The sequence below is a fragment of the Scyliorhinus torazame genome, chromosome 25 (genome assembly GCF_047496885.1).
Source record: "Scyliorhinus torazame isolate Kashiwa2021f chromosome 25, sScyTor2.1, whole genome shotgun sequence".
Taxonomy (NCBI): domain Eukaryota; kingdom Metazoa; phylum Chordata; class Chondrichthyes; order Carcharhiniformes; family Scyliorhinidae; genus Scyliorhinus; species Scyliorhinus torazame.
Window position 1 is genome coordinate 25,814,068 of NC_092731.1, and position 19,809 is coordinate 25,833,876.

Here is a 19,809-nt window from a genome sequence, read left to right on the forward strand (position 1 = left end):
TGCGAAACTCTGAGGGGGGGGGATCACCCCCTCCTCCACTACCGCTTCACTGGAGCGAGCTGAGTTTGCTTCACCTCACCCCTGAGCTGATGGGGGCGGTCTGTGTGCGGTTCCCTACCCCCGGCAACCCTCCCTTCCATAGAAACTCGTTCTGCCTCGAGCTGCACATCAGGGCAGATTGAAGATCAAGGAGATAACCTCTGACCTTTCACCTTGAGAGCCGGGTTCAAAATCAGATTGAGCAGATTTGAGAAATGTGCTTTTGGGTGTGGGGGATGGGGACGGGGGGGGGGACGGGTGGGGGGGTGGGCGACGACGGGGGGGAGGGGGGGTGTTGCTTGTGGTAAACACGAGCGACGTAGAATTGACAACACAGAAGCAGGCCATTCAGGTCTGTGCTGGAGTTTTTATGGAGGGTCTAGAGGAGTCCATCTTCGCGCATCTCACCCATCACCCATCATGAAGCCTTTGCTTCCTCATGTACATAACCAGTTTTCCGTGAAACACCAGGCCGGGATGGGCTGCGAGGTGAGGCTGTGAGGATGATATTCTGCACTCACAAGGAGCCACACCTCACCTGGAAGCAGAATACCGAGATCTCCCTGACAGGTGAATGGAAAGCCGGTCACAGGTGTGCCTCAAGAATGTGCCCTGGGCTAAAGATTCCACCATCGTCACTACCTTATATTCACAGCAGCCAACTTCAATGCCCAGGCATTGCAAGTTACTGCTCATGCAGACAACAAGGGAAGGCTGCAGGCGCACTGAGGTGATAGGTAAAAGATGGGATGGAGGAGGAAGGGGGGGGGAAAGAGAACGGTTAAACAAAAAAAAAGTAGTCACTCTGTTTTTGTGCAAAGATGTTACCGGATTAAGAGTGCAGAGAGAAATGGGGGGGGTTCTAAAGTAAACGCAGCCAGGTCCCAGATGATGCTTTTCGCTGTGAAGGGAGAGTTGACTGGTGGTGATTTAACCCGAGGATCACCACACCTCAGGCAAGGCCTTCATGAATAACAGCAGCCTGTACGGGGGAACTGAACCCACCCTGCTGGTTTCCCTCTGCATCACAAACCCGCTGGCCAGCCAACTGAGCTAAATGCACTGTGCCCAAATCGCCAGCCAAAGGTTTACATACAAAGTAGGGATGCGCGGCAGGCCCGGAAGCACGTAAAAACTCGGCGAGTGGCCCGGCATCCCGCGCAATATTCTGGTCAGCGGCCGTGAGCGCGAATCGGAAGGGCCCCCCCGCCGAGAATCAAGAAGCCGACTCAAATTAATTGAACAGCAATTGACTGGGATTTTACATTGCTCGGCATGTTATAATGTTGGGCGGTGGGCCAATTGGCCAGGCGGCCTTCACCTACGTTTTAGCTTCAAAGGAACGGAATGAAATTTAGGGCTGAAATAAAATGAACCGATGTGTCCCGGGGGCTGAGGTCTGTGTCGCCTGGACACAGTTTGCCCACTGATGTTTACTTTGCTCAGGTCCTTCAGCCAAGCTCCGCAGCGACTGGTCCCCGGAGGGAGCACATTGGAACCGCCAGCCCGCGCGGTTGCCCGTGATGCCCGTGAATTGACCAGCCTGCGTAATATTGCGTTAACAACCTGATCTGGGACTTCCGGTGGCGGCCACCGAGGAGTAGAATCATAGAGGGCGCACATTTGATAGCTCCCGCCTGTAATGGACTTTTGGACCTTTTCCCCCCCCTTTTTTTTCCGGATTTTATGGGATAAGTCAGTGAAGAGTGAGACAGTAAGGAGAAATCCCCCTCCGGTGTGTGGAGAATTGGACCAGAAGTGGCCATGTGAGATGACAAAGTCCTATAAGGGAGACGCAAGCAGAGCTGGTAACACGGGACAGCATGGCGGAGGGCAAGGGCCGCGCGGAGACGGCACAGTGGTCGACAGAGCAGCTGGTGAAGGTTTTTGAGGATTGCTTCGCCAAGCTGAAGAAGGACACGCTGGACCCGATTAAGGCTGATCAAGTGGTTCAGAATCAGGAAACCCACGGGAGAGCGATCCAGGAGGTCGAACAAAAATTGTTAGAGCATGAGGAGTATATAACCGTGCTGGAAAGCAAGGTGGGGATGATGAACGACCGCCAGAAAAGAATGCAGGAGAAGCTGGAGGACCTGGAGAATAGGCCCAGGAGGCAGAATCTCAGAATTGTTGGCCTCCCTGAAGACAGTGAGGGATCGGATGCGAGGGCCTATGTGACGGACATGTTGGAGAACTTGATGGGGTCTGGGGCGTTCCCTCGGCCCCTGGAATTGGACAGAGCGCACAGAGCCCTCACGAGGAAGCCCAGATCGAACGAGCCGCCGAGGGCCATGGTGGTTTATTTTCACCGTTTCATGGACAAGGAACACGTTTTGCGGTGGACCAAGAAAGAACGGAGCAGCAAGTGAAGGCAGTAGTCAGAGGGGAATTAATCTCGATACAGGCCCACAGAGAAAAGGTGGAACGGGCTGGGAGGGATAGATTAGTGGAGGAGATACTCCAGGTGGACAGGACATACTCGGAGGCCCCAGACGCGGGGCTACTGAGGGAGCGGCGGAGGTTATGAAATGAAATCGCTTATTGTCACAAGTAGGCTTCAAATGAAGTTACTGTGAAAAGCCCCTAGTCGCCACATTCCGGCGCCTGTTCGGGGAGGCCGGTACGGGAATTGAACCGTGCTGCTGGCCTGCCTTGGTCTGCTTTCAAAGCCAGCGATTTAGCCCTTTGCTAAACCAGCCCCTTAAAGGTGGAGTTTGGGCTGTTGACCACAGGGAAAGCAGTGGAACAGTTGAGGAAGGCAAGGGGGGCGATCTATGAGTACGGGGAAAAGGCAAGCAGAATGTTGGCGCACCTGCTCAGGAAAAGAGAGGCGGCCAGGGAAATAGGTAAAGTAAAGAGTAGAGACGGTAATACTGGCCTGGACCCAGCGGGGGTGAACGAGGTGTTTAAGAACTTTTACAGTAAATTATATGAGTCGGAACCCCCGGCTGGGGTGGAGGGGTTGAGGCAATTTCTGGATCAGTTGAGGTTCCCGAGGGTGGAGGAGGAGGACCTGGTGGAGGGGTTGGGAACCCCACTTGAGATTGAGGAAATAATCAAGGGGCTGGAGGGCATGCAGTCGGGCAAGGCCCCGGGGCCTGACGGCTACCCAGTGGAATTCTATAAGAAGTTTTCAGAGATATTGAGCCCATTGCTGGTGAGGACATTTAACAAAGCAAGAGAGAAGGGAGTCCTCCCCCCAACAATGTCGCAGGCCTCGATTTCATTGATCCTGAAACGGGAGAAGGATCCGGAGCAATGCGGGTCATACAGGCCGATTTCTCGACTGAATGTGGATGCCAAACTGCTGGCGAAGATACTGGCCACAAGGATAGAGGTCTGTGTCCCGGGGGTGATAGGGGAAGACCAGACAGGATTTGTTCAGGGCCAATGTTCAAAGACTTCTAAATGTTATTATGATGCCCTCAGAAGGAGAGGAGGCGGAGGTGGTGGTAGCGATGGATGCGGAGAAGGCTTTTGATCGGGTGAAGTGGAATTACCTGTGGGAGGCATTGGGAAGGTTTGGGTTTGGTGAGGGCTTTACTGACTGGGTGCGGTTGCTCTATCAGGCACCAGTAGCAAGTGTGCGTACGAACCGGCTGAGATCGGGGTATTTTAAACTACACCGAGGGACGAGGCAAGGGTGCCCCCTCTCCCCGTTACTGTTTGCTCTGGCCATAGAGCCATTGGCCATGGTGTTAAGAGTCTCTAGGAACTGGAAAGGGCTGGTTCGGGGGTGGGGGGGGGAGGGGGGGTGGGGGGGGGGGGGGGGGGGGGGGGGGAGCACCGGGTCTCGCTCTACGCAGATGACCTGCTCTTGTACATTTCGGACCCGTTGGAGGGGATGAGGGAAATAATGCGAATCTAGGGGGAATTTGGCAATTATTCATGGTATAAATTGAACATGAGGGAAAAGCGAGATGTTTGCGATCCAGGCAAGAGGGCAGGAGAAGAGACTGGGAGAGCTGCTGCTTAGAATGGTAGGGTATCTGGGAATCCAGGTGGCCCGGGAATGGGAGGCACTACACAAGTTAAACCTATCCCGGTTGGTAGAACAAATGGAAGGGAACTTTAAGAGATAGAACGTGCTCCCGCTATCACTGGCGGGGAGGGTACAGATTGTGAAAATGACGGTCCTCCCCAGATTTCTTTATGTCTTTCAGTGCCTCCCCACCTTCATCCCTGAGGCCTGTTTCAAGCGGGTGAATAAGATCATTTTGGGCGAGTGAAAAAAGTGTTGCTGGTGCGCAGTTGGGGGGGAGGGGGGGGTGGCGCTGCCGAACTTCTGCAATTACTACTGGGCGGCTAATATAGCCATGATTAGGAAGTGGATAGTGGGGGAGGGGTCGGCATGGGAGCGGATGGAGGCGGCGTCATGTAAAGACACAAGTTTGGGAGCATTGGTAACGGCACCTCTGCCGTTCTCATCTGCCCGATACTCCACAAGTCCGGTGGTAGTGGCGGCTCTGAGGATCTGGGGGCAATGGAGGAGATACAAGAGAGGGGAGGGAGCATCGATTTGGACCCCGATTTACAATAACCACAGGTTTGTACCGGGTAGGCTAGATGGCGGGTTCCGGAGTTGGCAGAGGGCAGGAATTAGAAGGATGGGGGATCTATTTATAGACGGGAGCTTTCCCAGCTTGAAAGCTTTGGAGGATAAATTTAAATTGCCAGCAGGGAATGGTTTTAGGTATTTGCAGGTGCCAGACTTCCTGACAAAACAGGTGCCGGCCTTTCCGCTGCTGCTGCCACGGGGGATACAGGATAGAGTAGTTTCCAGTACCTGGGTGGGAGAGGGGAAGGTATCGGATATTTACCAGGAGCTTTCGGAGGCGGAGGAAACCCCGGTGGAGGAGCTTAAGGGCAAATGGGAGGACGAGCTCGGAGGAGAGATAGAGGTGGGGCTATGGGCGGATGCCCTAGGCAAGGTTAATACCTCCTCATGTGCCAGGCTTAGCCTGATACAATTTAAGGTAGACCACCGGGCACACATGACAGTGGCTAGGATGAGCAAGTTCTTCGGGGTAGAAGATAGGTGTGCGAGGTGTGCGGGAAGCCCAGCAAATCATGTCCACATGTTTTGGGCATGCCCGAAGCTTAGAGGGTTTTGGCAGGATTTTGTTAAGGCAATGTCCATGGTGCTAAAAACACGGATGGTGCCGAGTCCGGAGGTAGCGATCTTTGGAGTGTCAGAAGATCCGGGAGTTCAGGTGGCAAAAGAGCCCCCCGTCGTGGCCTTTGCCTCCCTGGTAGCCCGGAGACAGATCTTGTTAATCTGGAGGGACTCGAAGCCCCCGAGTGTAGAGACCTGGGTTAGTGACGTGGCTGGGTTTCTCAGTCTCGAGAAAATAAAGTTCGCCTTAAGAGGGTCAATGTTAGGGTTCTCCCGCAGGTAGCAGCCGTTCGTCGACTTTCTCGGGGAAAATTAAAACGTCAGCAGATGCAGTATTCCAAGGGGGGGGGGGGATTGTTGTATGGTTGAGGTGCGTGAATTTTTGGCTGGAGGGGGGGAAATGTTTATTTTACCGTGTTGATGCCATTGTTTATGTTACTGTTATAAAAATTTTCAAATACCAAAAAAATGACAACACGATCTGGGGCAGGAGGGGGTTTCATATCTCCTCCCACCGCGCTGACCCGGGACAGGCCTGAAACATAAAATTCAGGCCTCTGTTTTCTAAATTTATTGCCAAGAACGCACTGAGGGCAATGTTCCCTATTTATGGAATTGGACACGCATTGATTCACCGAGAGCCAGCAAAAGGCACAGCCTCGCAGAAGGACAGGCAGAATACAGGATGTCTCCGTAGCAGGATACAGGCGGGAGAAAGGTCAAAGGGCTTAACGTGGCTCCATTCTTACCGTATCCATTCGTGATCTTGCTGATTGATGGGACTGTGCCTCTAGCTCCGAAATTGTCCGCTCGCGTGACCAGCGCCTCTTTCACGGTTTCAAAGCCGCACAACACCACGGCTGGGCGGGGTCCAAGCCAGACGGTGAACACAGAACCGTATTTCTTGCTCATCTGCAAAGTCAGAAAGTGGGATTCAGACTCCGCAAGACAGGAAGGTGTAATCTGATTAGCTGGGGGCCGTTTACAAAATAAAATACGCCCCTACTAGCTTGGCTCCTCTATCCCTAACCCCAACAGTTCGCTGAGCGACAGTTCATGTGACGGAGCGCAGTCCCGGCTCCGGAGACCTTTCGAAATGCAGAAAACACCCGCCACTTGTCACTCCCTCTTTTGCGAATTTGCTTATCCGTGTCAAGCCTGCTGTACAGCAGCTTTCCCATTATTGGTTCAAATGTTCACTCACCCTGCGGCTTTTCAAATAAAGAACCAAAGCCAACTTTAGAAACTTACCACAAAAAAAAATTAAACGCCTGAATTTACGGCGGGTTGCTCCAGTCCACCGGCAGCGCACCCACGCCCGTGGGTTTCCCGATAGTGTGAGGTGGCCACAATGGGAAATCCTATTGGCCGGCTGCGGCAACGGAGAATCCCGCTGCCAGCGGGGAGTGTGCTGGGAAAGGCGGCTGGCGGTCCGGAGAATCCCGCCCAAGGTGTCCATGGTGTGTTTGTTGTTGCATGGTGTGTCCATGGTGTGCACTACATGTTCGCTGAATGTGAGCGGATGTTCCTTCACTCCTGATTGGCACACCACCCCCCCCCAATGAGATTTCATGCTTCGATCGCTAGAATCCTTGGAGGATCCTGAGGAGTGCTCCCAGCCTTTGATCCTACTTTATCCTTGATTCTACTTTCTTCATGCACTGATGGAGATATCTTTATCCTGATAATGGCCTCGCTTCTCAGTTATTATCCTGGACTTCGCTCCCTGATAATTATGCTGTCTGTTGGTGTTGTCAATTTGCAGGGCAGTGCCTAGCGGGTGTGATGTCCTGCATCGCCGGTTATCCTGATTTAATAAGTTTGTATCGTGTTAGCCTGAATCTTCAGTTCGGGATCTGTGCACAGTCACTTTATCCTAATGAATGGTTTAGCTCAGGGGGCCAGGCAGCTGGTTTGTGATGCACAACAAGGCCAGCAGCGCGGGTTCAATTCCCGTACCAGCTGAGAATACTGAATTCTCCCTCCGTGTACCCGAACAGGTGCCGGAATGTGGCGACTAGGGGCTTTTCACAGTAACTTCATTGCAATGTTAATGTGAGCCTACTTGTGACAATAAAGATTAATTCTTGGGAGGATGGGCTGAGCTGAAGGATAAGGTGAGTAGGATTACTTCTGTCCTCGCTATCACAGAGTCACAGAGTACTATAGTGCAGAAGAGGCAGCCCATCGAGTCTGCACCGAAGCATGAAAGGCCTTGATGTGCCCACCCAATCCCACTTGCCAGTCCATTGCCTTGAATGTTATGCCGTGTTCGAGGAAAGTCTCCCCTCGTGTGGGTTGGTCTCTTATTTTTGTTGCTTTGCGGATGGCGTGTTATAGAACCATAGAATCCCTAGCGTGTAGAAGGAGGCCGTTTGACCCATCGAGTCTTCACTGACCCTCTGAAAGAACACCCTACTTAGGCCCACTCCCCTGCTCTCACCCCGTAACCCCGCCTAAAACGTATTTGGACTGTGGGGGGAAACCGGAGCATCCGGAGGAAACCCACGCAGACACGGGAGGATGTGCAAACTCCGCACAGACGGTTACCCTAAGGCCGGAATCGAACCCGGGACCCAGGCGCTGTGAGGCGGCAGTGCTAACCACTGTGCCACCATGCCGCCCCTTGGAATGACCAACATTAGGCATATCTGTGTGTGGATTTGCACAGTAAAGATACTTATCAATAGTTTTCTGTTAAGTTCCTGCACCCTTACCACAATCACCTCACGCTGGGCTGGTTTTAGGAAGTGACTGCTTGTGAAGTCATGGGGTGGTCAGTATGCTTGTTTGCAAAGTGCGATGGCCAATCACCAACTTCCACATATCAAGACCAGGAAATATCATTTTTGTGTCTTCAGTGGAAATCTGAAGGTGAGGAAGTCGTACAGGGGCAGTGTTGGGCATGGCTGCTATTCAAGACCACAGTTTGACCCCAACAAACTCCCATTGCGAGAACTTTCCAAATCTCTTCAACTTGAGAGAGGGGGGGGGGGGGGTGGTCAGGCAGTTTGTGGTTTCGGTTTCTTCTCAAGGATAGGGGTTTGAAAATGTTATTTTGTTTGTAAGGGTCTTGGTCTTGCCCAACCTGGATTCCCTTGCCGAGCAAGAATCTACCTACCATCACCTCAAACTAATAGAAACATTTTCTCCACATTCACTTGACCGTGTGATGCCTCACCCAGCCGATCGTCCTTCCTCTATTGGGACGGGGCAGTCCAGAACTGGGCTAATGGACCATGAGTCCTCGCTTCCCCCGCCATCTACAGACGTTGAGCTAGTTTATTTCCTGACGTTATTGGCTCCTAGGGTACTGGGAGCCCTCCAATGACTTACTGGAAAGGTAGTCGCATGTGAGTCCTGGTCAGTGAATGTTAACGGAACATTTAATCTGGAGTGAACTGAATCCTTCCACCTCAGCCTGACCGCTTCCCATCATGCCCCTCCCCATCGCCTCAAATGTCCCAGGTCAGCAAACTTCCATCAAAAAAAGGAAGGCGTGCTTGATGAGACCAGGTCCATCTGGGCCCTGATTGAGGGGACTTCCAACTTTTGAGTGTCGCGCTCCCCGATTCCCCTGCTCTTCAAATCCTCACACCTTTAGTCAACGGCTTACAGGCGCTGGAGGAGAAGACAATGGTGCAGTGGTAACAACATTTAATGCTCTGGGGACACGGGTTCAAATCCACCACACCAGCTGGTGGAATTTAAATTCAATTAATAAAAATCGCCCCAGTAACGGTGGCCATGACAACCATCATCGATTGTTGTAAAAACCCATCTGGTTCACTAATGTCCCCTTTCGGGAAGGAAATCTGCCGCCCTTACCCGGTCTGGCCTACACGTGACTCCAGACCCCAGCAATGGGGTTGACTCTTAATTGCCCCTCTGAAATGGCCAAGCGAGACACTCAGTTCAAGGGGCAATTAGACATGGGCAATAAATGCTGGGCCCAGCCCAGCGACGCCCACGTCCCTTAATAAAATAAAGAAAAGTTCTCTGTTAACTTTTGTAAGCCTGCATGAAGTTTAAAAAAAAAATGTTCTTGTGGCAATCTCACAACAACAATCGCTCTAGTTTTGTTTACCAGGTTCTGATTGGCATTATCCTCCTCCATAGTTGGTTTCCCAGTATTATAACTCACCATCTGTGCAAACATTGTGGTATTCCTGGAGATGAATGCTCACCCACTTTAACCCACATGTCAATTCTGCTTTGACAGAGCTTGGCTTGTCCGAAACCTTTGATTGCTATCTGATCATTTTGACGCTCCCTGTGAACTTTAACATAACAAATTAAAAGAATCGACTTAGTAAAAAAGAGGAATAATCGTTTAGCGGACAGCTGGCTCTCGTCTGGAAGCCGTCATTGAGTTTGCAGTTTATACAGGGAGTGGGGCTGGGTGGGGGGGGGGGGGGGGCGGATGAGGCATTCACACAGGATGCTCAGGATAAACATTGCTCACCCAGGGAAAGTAATAATCATTAACCGCAGGAGCTGGGAATGTGGGAATGCATGAGGCCCAACATCTTCGGATGTTGCAATGTCCTGAGGGAGTCATTGAGGCACTTTTGAGGTTTGGGGGTTCCTGAGCCCTTGCTCCCCACTGAGATTTGAAACCAGAACATCGTACCATCGTAGGAGACTTCGAAAGAGGTCAATCAGCCCCTTTGGAAGAGTTATCTGTTGAACCCATCCCCCACCTTTCCCACCCCAGCTGTCTGCAATTATTTCCCCCCATTACGTATCCATCCAAATCCCTTTTTGAAAACTGCGATTAAATCTGTAACCATTTTACTTGATGTTGGGGTTACACACCAGAGATTTATAATATTCTTTAAAGGGCTGACTGTTGATTTACTCTTATTCTTTGAATCTTTCTCTCTCTCTCCCCTACTCGAAACATATTTTTATTTATTCTTTTAAGTTTAGAGCACCCAATTCATTTTTTTTCCAATTAAGGGGCAATTTTGCGTGGCCAATCCACCTACCCTGCACATCTTTTTGGGTTGTGGGAGCGAAACCCACGCAAACAAGTGGAGAATGTGCAAACTCCACACGGACAGTGACCCAGAGCCGGGATCGAACCTGGGACCTCGGCGCCGTGAGGCAGCAATAGCCACCGTGCTGCACTACTTGAAACATATTAACTGGTCATTCGTGTACACGGGATCTTCTTGTGTGCCAATTGGTTGACACTTTTGGTATATTACCATGGCGATTTCTCCCCCAGGTACCACGCCCTTCAAAGGCATTGGTGACCATGGCTTTCCATTTAACTGATCCGTGATTCCGCTTGGCAAAGTACCGATGCAGTTCGACGTAGCCTTCTGCAGTATAGCTGACCAAGAAATTGTCCCGCCCTTACCCCCGTGCCATTGGGCAGTAAATTGACCCTGAGTGTCCAAAGGTTAGGTGGGGTTACGGGGATAGGGCGGGGCATTGGGCCGAGGTTAGGGTGCTCTTTTGGAGGACCGGTGCAAAATCAATGGGCCGAATTGCCTCCTCTTACACTGTAGGGATTCCATGATATTGCTTAAACTTTAAAAATAAATTACTGGCTGGAACTCCCCTGAGGGTGTGAAAGTCATTGAACGGAATGTAAGCGCTCTCTTGCTCTCTACCTCTCTTTTGCTTTGTCTTTTTCTTCTCCTCTCTTCCTTCTTACCTTCTGTCCCTTCTGTTTATTAACCCCTTTCTTCCTTTGCTCCCACACAGATTTAATCCTCTCTTGTTTCGTCACTTGTTCCTTCTCCCTATTCCTTCTTGTGACCTTTCCTCCTGCGGTGCCTCATTCTTCTTCTTGACCCCTTGCCCTCTGTCCTCTCCTCCACTCTTCCTCCATTCCTTCCTCCCTCCATCCTCTGTTTCTCCCATATCTCAGACTCTCCTCTTCACCTGCAGCTCCCCACGTTTAAGTCTTGAAAACCCCATTTTATGGGCGGGTATTTCCCGGTTGCTGGAGAATCGAATTCCACTATGGAAATCGTTTAACCTCCCTTAACAATACTTGAGTAATAATAATCTTTATTAGTGTCACAAGTAGGCTTACATTAACACTGCCATGAAGTTACTGTGAAAATCCCCTCGTCGCCACACTCGGCGCCTGTTCGGGTACACAGAGGGAGAATTCAGAATGTCCAATTCACCTAACAAGTATGTCTTGTGGGAGGAAACCGGAGCATCCGGAGGAAACTCACGCAGACACCAGGAGAACGTGCAGACTCCGCACAGACAGTGAGCCAAGCTGGGAATCGAACCTGGGACCCTGGAGCTGTGAAGCAACAGTGCTAACCACTGGGCTGCCGCGCCGCTTCTAAGGCACTTTTAGAAAAAGAATTATTGGGTTCTACGGAGCCACTGTATCACATTTTTGATACAAATATTGTTTCTGAAGGTTAATGCATCTACAGGTCACTGCGCTATGTTAACCAGGGAGGCGCCATGTTTCATCATGCAGGGGAGTGAGGGGTCGCCAACAATTAGAATCAGTGTCCTTTTACCAAACAGGGCTGGACAAAATATCCCCTCAGCAAGATTCTGGGAAGTCCACGCTTGTGGAAACAGCGGTCGATGAAATCAGGGTTCCTGTGGTAGCCCCCATGGTCGATCAGCCAACTAACATTCAGGCTCAGGCCTGGAAATGGACCAGTTGCGTACGGTTGCCACCACACGCCAGTGGGAGAATCACCAACTCATTTCAAATTAGCGGTGTCAGTCCTGAGGGCCGTGTTTTCACCTGTGCAGACGGGATGGGAATAGCGGGAAGAGAGAGCGGAGAGTTAGGAGGGAAAAGGCAGCCCTGAGGCAGGAGGAAGGTGTATCAGTGGAAGAGACAGTCAAGTCCTTTCGTAAAAAACAGAAACTGAAGGCTGAAGGGGCGATACTTTAAAACTGAGATGAGGAATTTCTTCAGCCAGAGGGTGGTGAATCTGTGAAACTCTTTGCCGCAGACGGCTGTGGAGGCCAAATCACTGAGTCTCTTTAAGACAGAGGTAGATAGGTTCTTGGTTAATAAGGGGATCAAGGGCTATGGGGAGAAGGCAGGTGAATGGGGATGAGAAATATATCAGCCATGATAGAATGGCGGAGCAGACTCGATGGGCCGAATGGCCTGATTCTGCTCCTATGTCTTATGGAAACCCCTATTTTGATTTTAGCCTGAAGATGGTGAGGTGATCAGTGATTGGGATCCATCTTGCCTGAAGAGTGACGATGCTTCGACTGCCCATGGTAGGCCGAAGGCCTCAGCCCGATGAGTGACAACTGCTGGAAAACGCTCCGCGATGGATATTTATTTGCGGGCTGGTTGTGGAATTTCCCGTTCTGTGTAAACATTGCTGATTTGTGTGTCTAACAAGCATTTCCTGTTAGTCTTAAGTCAGTAAACTCCCATGAAGAGCAAAAGTTCAGCCAGTGACCCTGATGTGTTGTCACCCTTGAATAAAGCAAAACGCAAGTGGGATTTGAGACACAAATAATTAGACACCTGCCCTCACAGAAATACGATCCAGGTAATTCCCAAATATTCCTGGCATTGTTTCATTGTCATCCCTCTTCCCGATGTCCTTACTGGCTTACCATCAGCGCCTCAGAGTGCAACCTGATCTGTGTCAACGGCTTAAATGCCATTGCATCTTTTGTAATGAGCATTTTGACATGTCTGTAAAGTTTCTTATTGACTGTATTGAAGCACCTCAGGGTGCAACATGATCCCCGTAGAAAACTTGGATATCATCACCGTGCATTATGTGAAATGTTTTGTAATGTTCTTTCTTTAACGAATAAAAGTATACTTTTGCAGCAATGAAAATAAATCACGTTGAACCGGGTGTACACAGAGGGCTGGACTCTTCACCCTGCGGTGTTGGTAGCAGAGTTTATCGATGTGCCGGAGAATCCAGCGTCGGGGAAAAAATGGGAACAGCGACTGGCACCGACCCGTTCCCGATGCCCCGGCACCCCCACTGGCATTAGGATCAAGGTTCGCGCCCCGCTCCGGCGGGAGAATGCAAATGGGTCATCAAGACCAATATGCAGCCACTTAGCGGGCTGGACACCATGTTTTCTGGGCCCGCGTGATGCTCTGGGCCGAGAACCTCATGGGTGAGAATTACGACTGGCCCTGACAAATGCGTACCTGAACGTGGTGGACCTCACGGTGGGCCAAGGGGTAACTCTTTAAGGGAATTGCCCCCAAAGTCCATCGGAGGGCTACTCTCCCTACCCTCACGATGCAACATCTTCCCACCCCACCTCCACCAGACCCCTCCCTCCACTGTCCACCCCACCAGAGACCCCCTAAGTAAAGACCCCCCCCCCCCAGATACCCCCCAAAATAAAGAGACCCCCAACGAGAACTCCTAAATAAGGAGACCCCCACTGACCTGCAGAAGAGGGACCCCATGTTAGGAAGCCCCCACAGAAGAGAGGCCCCTGTTTGGAGCTAGAGAGCAGTCCAGACAGAGGCAGTGGAAAAAAAAATCACTGCTTTAAACTTAACCTGGGTAATACTGACTCAGGCAGAGGAAGCAGCACCTGTCAATTCCTGGAAAGAGAAAACCAGTCAGCCGGGTTTCCCCCCCCACCACCCCTCAGATCTTTGATCTGCAAACCTTTCATTCATTTCTCCTTGACAATGATTTTACCAGGCTGTGATTGACAGCTTCCATGCCCCCCCCCCCCAACCTGGGCATTGTTCCATTCATCTCCCTTCACGGTTGAGTAACTTTGAAGCTGAGAAGCTAACCAATGTTTGTAAACATCAAGCTTTGATTGACAGCTCCTGGACCACTTCAAACAGAGTTGTGCTTTCCAACCATCTCCCTTCACCGTTGAGTGAGGGACTGTATTCCAAGCTCTCATAATGCTTGGCTGAAAGTTGACTTTGTGTAATAACAAGTTATGTTTACATAGTACCTCTAATGTAATTAAATGCCCCGAGGCGCTGCACAAGAACATTTTAATATAAAACATGACAAACATAGGAAATAGGAGCAGGAGTAGGCCATTCGGCCCATCAAGCCTGTTCCGCTGTTCCATATGATCATGGCTGATCCTCTATCTCAACACCATACTCCTGTGCTCTTCCCAAACACTGTGACACCTTTAATGTCTAGAAATCTATCTATTCCTTTCTGAAATACATTCACAGCCTTCTGTGGCAGAGCATCCCACAGGTTCGCCACCGTCTGAGTGAAGTTTCTCCTCGTCTCATTCCTAAATGACCTACTCTGTACCTTAAACAGTGACCCCCTTGTTCTAGGAATTAGGAGAAGGAGGAGGCCATTCATCCCATCAAACCTGCTCTGCCATTCAATACGATCATGGCTGCTCTGAATGGGGGTGTCAACTCCACAATTCCATTGACCCCACCACTCGATAACCTTTGACTCCCTTGTTGGTCAATTCTATCTACTTCTGCCTTAAATACGCTCCTTGATCCAGCCTCCAGCCCTCACTGGGGAAGAGAGTTCCAAAGACTGACCATCTCTGGGAGGAAAATGTTTTCTCCTCATCTCTGTCCTTAATGGGAGACCCGTTATTTTTGAGGTGTGCTCCCCTAGTTAACCCACAAGGGGTAACATCCTTTCCGCATCCACCCCGGTCAAGCTTCTTCAGGATCTTACATGTTTCAACGAGGTGGTGGCGTAGTGGTATTGTCACTGGGCTAGTATTCCAGAGACCCAGGGGTAATGCTCCGGGGACCAGGGTTCAAACCCCACCCTGGCAGACGGTAAATTTGAATGCAGTAAAAATCTGGAATTAAAAGTCTAACGATGACCCTGAAACCATTGCCGATTGTCGTTCAAATCCATCTGGTTCACTGATGTCCTTCAGGGAGGGAAATCTGCCATCCTTACCCGGTCTGACCTACATGTGACTCCAGACCCACACAGCGATGCGGGTGACTCTTAACTGCCCCCCCCCCCCCCCCCCCCCCCCCACTGAAATGGCCTAGCAAGTCCTCAGTTTAAGGGCAATTAGGGATGGGCCCAGCGATGCCCACATCCCAAGCACGAATAAAACAAAAGATGACCTCTCATTCTTCTGAATTCTAGTGGATAGAGGCCCAAACTTCCCTTGTAAGATTACGCCCCCTTCTCTGTCACACCCCAGAATTCAGATGAGTGAACCTTTTGACAAAAAACATGGTCCAAAAGGTCAGTCCAAGATGATAAGGCCCAGGTGTAGCTCTGCTGACGCCATTTTAGCCATAAGCACTAATTTTAACAGAACGCGCCTTGTGAAGCACAAGGATAAAATGTATTTACTTAACAAACATATGTCTATCAGACTCTAAAACACACACAGCGATCGATGAACAAACACACACTCTCTACCACCTCTCACTATTTCGCCAACCGCCTCACAAATAAGGTTAAAGTTCACGGGCTGACCCTGCCGATGAAGAATGTTGAGTTTCCAGGCCGGAGAATGGCATCTATTACTCTTATTGCAATTAGTCATCTGAATTCCTAATGAGTCACATGTACCTTCTGTTTAAAACACTGGATATTGACAGAGGTTTTTTGTTGAGAAGGAATTTTTTGTTTTCTGTTTCAAGGATGTTGCCCAGGGAAAAAGCAAGGGCTATCTGTCTGCCTCCATGGTCAAGATGGCTCAGAGATCGAGCGCCATTTTGAAAGGGCGGGTTCCCCACACCCCCACCCATGGGCATTGTCACCCCCTCACACACACATGGGCATTACCCCTCCCCAAGTGAGGACACCCGCTATGGGAAGCCTGAATGCCTCCCTCTTCAGGCCACTCACATCCCCCTCTAGGACCCCACCTTTCACCCACCCCCACCTCCTAGAGGCCCCTACTTACCTGCCCTGCAACCCACCACCTTCAGAACCCCCTCCTCCACCCTCCTTTCATGTACATGGCCCTTCACTGGCCCTGATCCTTGGCAGTACTACCCTGCCACCTGGGCGTCCCGGCACTGCCACCCTGGGAGTGCGCCTGCTGGCTTTGCAGTGCCACCCGGGCACTTTGGCAGTGCCAAGGTGCCAGCCGGGCAGTGTCAAGTTGCCCGCTTTCCAGGGGGCTGTCCTGCCCAATCCCTGGCCACGTGGGGATCTCCGATGGGCCGGGAGACCTCCCCGTGGACCTGTACTGAACGACACTTGATTGAGGCCTTCCTGGGGAGGCCTGCAGATCGTGGGTGAGGCCCGGTCCCGCCCATTGAGGTGTCGTGGCTGCGGGAAGCCCACGGGAGGCCTCACCCGGTAACTACCGGCCATGTCGAGCGCCCCGTCGGGCACGGTGTGGCCTGTCGATCGAGCCCTATGTTTCTATGCAAGGGCAGGCAGCCTTCCTACTATTTGACCCCGTGCCCCTGGTGTCAGAGGTGAACTTCATGCTGGTATCACAGGCTTCCAACACCTCCAGACAATGAGTGCAAATGTACAGACAGCTCCCCTCCCCCACCACAGGTCCCGAGGAATAAACAGTGCAGAACGAGTCACAATAGGAAGAAACAGCTTGGGCCATATTCTTATTCCAAGCTTTTATCCGGCATTCCATTTTTAATAACAATCTTTATTCGTGTCACAAGTAGGCTTACATTAACACCGCAATGAAGTTACTGTGAAAATCCCCTAGTCGCCACATTCCGGTGCCTGTTCAGGTACACGGAGGGAGAATGCAGAATGTCCAATTCACCCGACAGGCACGTCTTTCGGGACTTGTGGGAGGAAACCGGAGTGCCCGGAGGAAACCCACGCAGACACAGGGAGAACGTGCAGACTCCACACAGACAGTGACCCAAGCCGGGAATCGAACCCGGGTCCCTGGCGCTGTGAAGCAACGGTGCTAACCACTGTGCCACCGTTCCGTTTAAGGTATACAAGACCAATATTCTTACCTCTCTGTTTTTAACTCTTTTCTTTGGTCCTCCTGGGATAGTGAAGAGTTTGCTTACCTTTATGAGGGATTGATCAGGTGCTCGTTTGTCTATCTGCAGGGTGTTGCCTAGGAACGGGAGGGCAGGGGGACCAGGAGGGAGCCTGCTGTGCCTCAGCCTAGCCTTCCAGGAAAACAGGAGCAGCAACACGGTCAGCATTAGGGCTGCGAGAGTCACGCCACAGGCAGTGATATCCATTCCAGGTTCGGCCTACGAATGGGCCCTGCGCACAACTTGGGAAGCTTCAAAGCTCCTGATCAGATTTTGGTTCCTTTAAGGGAGGGCCTGTGTTAAAACAAGCATTGAAAAGAAGCTGCAACTGCCTTTTATAAGAAAAGTACTGATCCCTCCCTATGGGTGGAGACTGCTGCGCTCAGCTGCAAAGCTCTGTGATCGTGGAACTATGACGCCTCACTTTGCCAACTTGCTGATTGCTTTTTTGTGCGTTAGTGGTTTGATTTTATCAAAACTTCCTCTCCCCCCTGCCCTCATCGGTTTGATGCTTCTGTGACTGAGCGTATAGGCTCACATCTGGGTCAGAAGGTCACGGGTTCCAGTCTCCAGAATTTGAGCAGAAAAAACCAGACCCCGGCCAACATTCCACCCTGTGCAGATCGGAGTGCTGCACTGTTGGAGGCGCCACCGTTTGAATGGGGTGTTAATCCGAGGGGGGCTTCCTCCTGCGCGTCACGGAGGTATGGTCCGCCTCCCCTCTTGGATGGGGTGTTGAAGATCCCGTGATACCAGCTTCGAGATGAGTAGGGCAGTTATCCCTGTTGCCCTGCTCAATTTATTATCACCATCCCGGAACTGTCCCTAATGTTTGAAAGGCTACCTGACAGAAGCCCCAATACTTTTAAATTTGTAAAGCGGCGAGGAAAGGACATTTGGAGTAATTCTTTTTTTTTTTTAAATATTTTTATTGGCATTTATATCCATTGAAGTTTGCATTTGTTTACTGTACAGTGCAAAAGTCTTATGCCTATCTATTTACAGTTTGGTGTTGGCTGACTCGGTGCGCTATCCTCCTTCCCCCCCCCCCCTCCCTAGGCCCCCCCCCCCCCCCGCCCCTGATGCCCTCCCTGCTCGTTCGGGGAGGGGGTTCCCCTCCTCCTCGGTTCCTCCTCCCTTATCCCCCTTTTTCCCCCCGCCAATTTCAGCCGTGTCCATCCTGTGGACGGACGGACGGACGGGGGGCTGGGAGGTTTCTACCCCCTCCCCCTCTCTTTGCGTTGTTGCTTTTGTCCCACTCAGGCTCTCTCTTCTCTCCCCCCCCCCCCCCCCAACCCCCTCCCCCCGTCCTGGTTTGTGTGTTCCTGTCATTCCTCTTTTACTTTCCAGTTTTCCTCTCTACTAGTCGTTGTTGACCTCGAACAGGTTTTGGAACAGGCTGACAAATTGCCCCCGTGCTGTTGGGAAGCCTTCCTCCGACCCTCGGGTGGCGCATTTGATCTTCTCCAAGTGGAGAAACTCCGATAGGTCTGCCAGCCGGTCTGCAGCTGTGGGCGATGCTGCTGATCGCCAGGTGAGCAGGATTCTCCGACGTTCGATTAGGGAAGTGGAAGGTAGGGTGTTGGCCACTTGGAGTAATTCCATGCACAAATAGGGTGTGGTATATATTTTTAAAAAATATATATTTTATTCAATTTTTTTTCGGTCAAGCAAGAACAATACAGGATTTTCCCCTTTTTACAAAGGGTGTGGTATGTTAAACACATTTAAACTTCCTTTAACTGCACATAAATATAGCTTGCAATTGCCACTTAAACAATGATTAACAATAAAATGAAACACTTTAACTCCTAACTACTACATTGTTTATATCCAATCAAGCAAAACCCAACGCAGGTCAAAATCCACATTTTAATACAGTTAGCAAACACAGGGTTACCTGTGATATATTTGAATAGAGTTCTTTTTGAAAGACTGATTGGCGAGAGGGAGAAATCTGGTCAGGAAACAGCCTGCAAATCTTTGTTTGTGTCAGACTACTGCTTAACCTGCCAGCCTTTTGCTGTTCTGTTCACGGCCAAATCTATACTGATGCTGCCTGCTAAAGACCTAGCTCCTCCCATTAATTACATGCTCTTCATCCCACAAACTGAGTTATGACCATCTTTCTAAGGCTAAACACAGTGGCTCCAATTATCTACTCCCAAGGGAATCTTCTTTCCATAAACAAAATTACATTAGCCCTATTTAGGTGGACAATATACATGGTTGGAATGAATTATGGTCCTTCTTTTACATCACCTTAATTACACATTCTGTAGTCAGTGTCTGACTGTCCTTTCAACCAGGATTTTAAAAAATAAACGTTACTACAGCAGATGCGTACACACCCTAGCCCAGGCTTTTAACCATTGCTACACCAGATGCATATAATACTATATACTGGGGCTGGTTTAGCACAGTGGGCTAAACAGCTGGCTTGTAATGCAGGACAAGGCCAGCAGCGCGGGTTCAATTCCCGTACCGGCCTCCTCGAACAGGCGCCGGAATGTGGCGACTAGGGGCTTTTCACAGTAACTTCATTGAAGCCTACTTGTGACAATAAGTGATTATTATTATTATTATACTATATATATACCAATTACTTGCACTCATCACACTATCCTTCAACCAACATCAAGGAAAACAGATTGTGTGGTCAGTATGACATTGCTGGCTGTGGGAGCTTGCTGTGCACAAAGATTGGCTGCCGCATTTCCTACATTACAGCAGTTGCCACACTTCAAAGGCT

At 50.6% G+C, this 19,809-nt stretch overlaps 1 protein-coding gene across 1 annotated transcript in view; it reads right to left on the reverse strand.

Annotated features, from left to right (window-relative positions):
* The window catches only part of LOC140402443 (cytochrome P450 2G1-like), a 45,867-nt gene extending 28,462 nt beyond the window's left edge, over positions 1-17,405 (reverse strand). The window contains exons 1-2 of the mRNA XM_072490228.1: positions 17,085-17,405; positions 5,905-6,067 (exon numbers count right to left, since the gene is read on the reverse strand). Coding sequence (XP_072346329.1) covers positions 5,905-6,067; positions 17,085-17,264 — 343 coding nt within the window. The 5' untranslated portion in view covers positions 17,265-17,405. The remainder of the gene's footprint in view (positions 1-5,904; positions 6,068-17,084) is intronic.
* Positions 17,406-19,809: the final 2,404 nt, after the last annotated feature.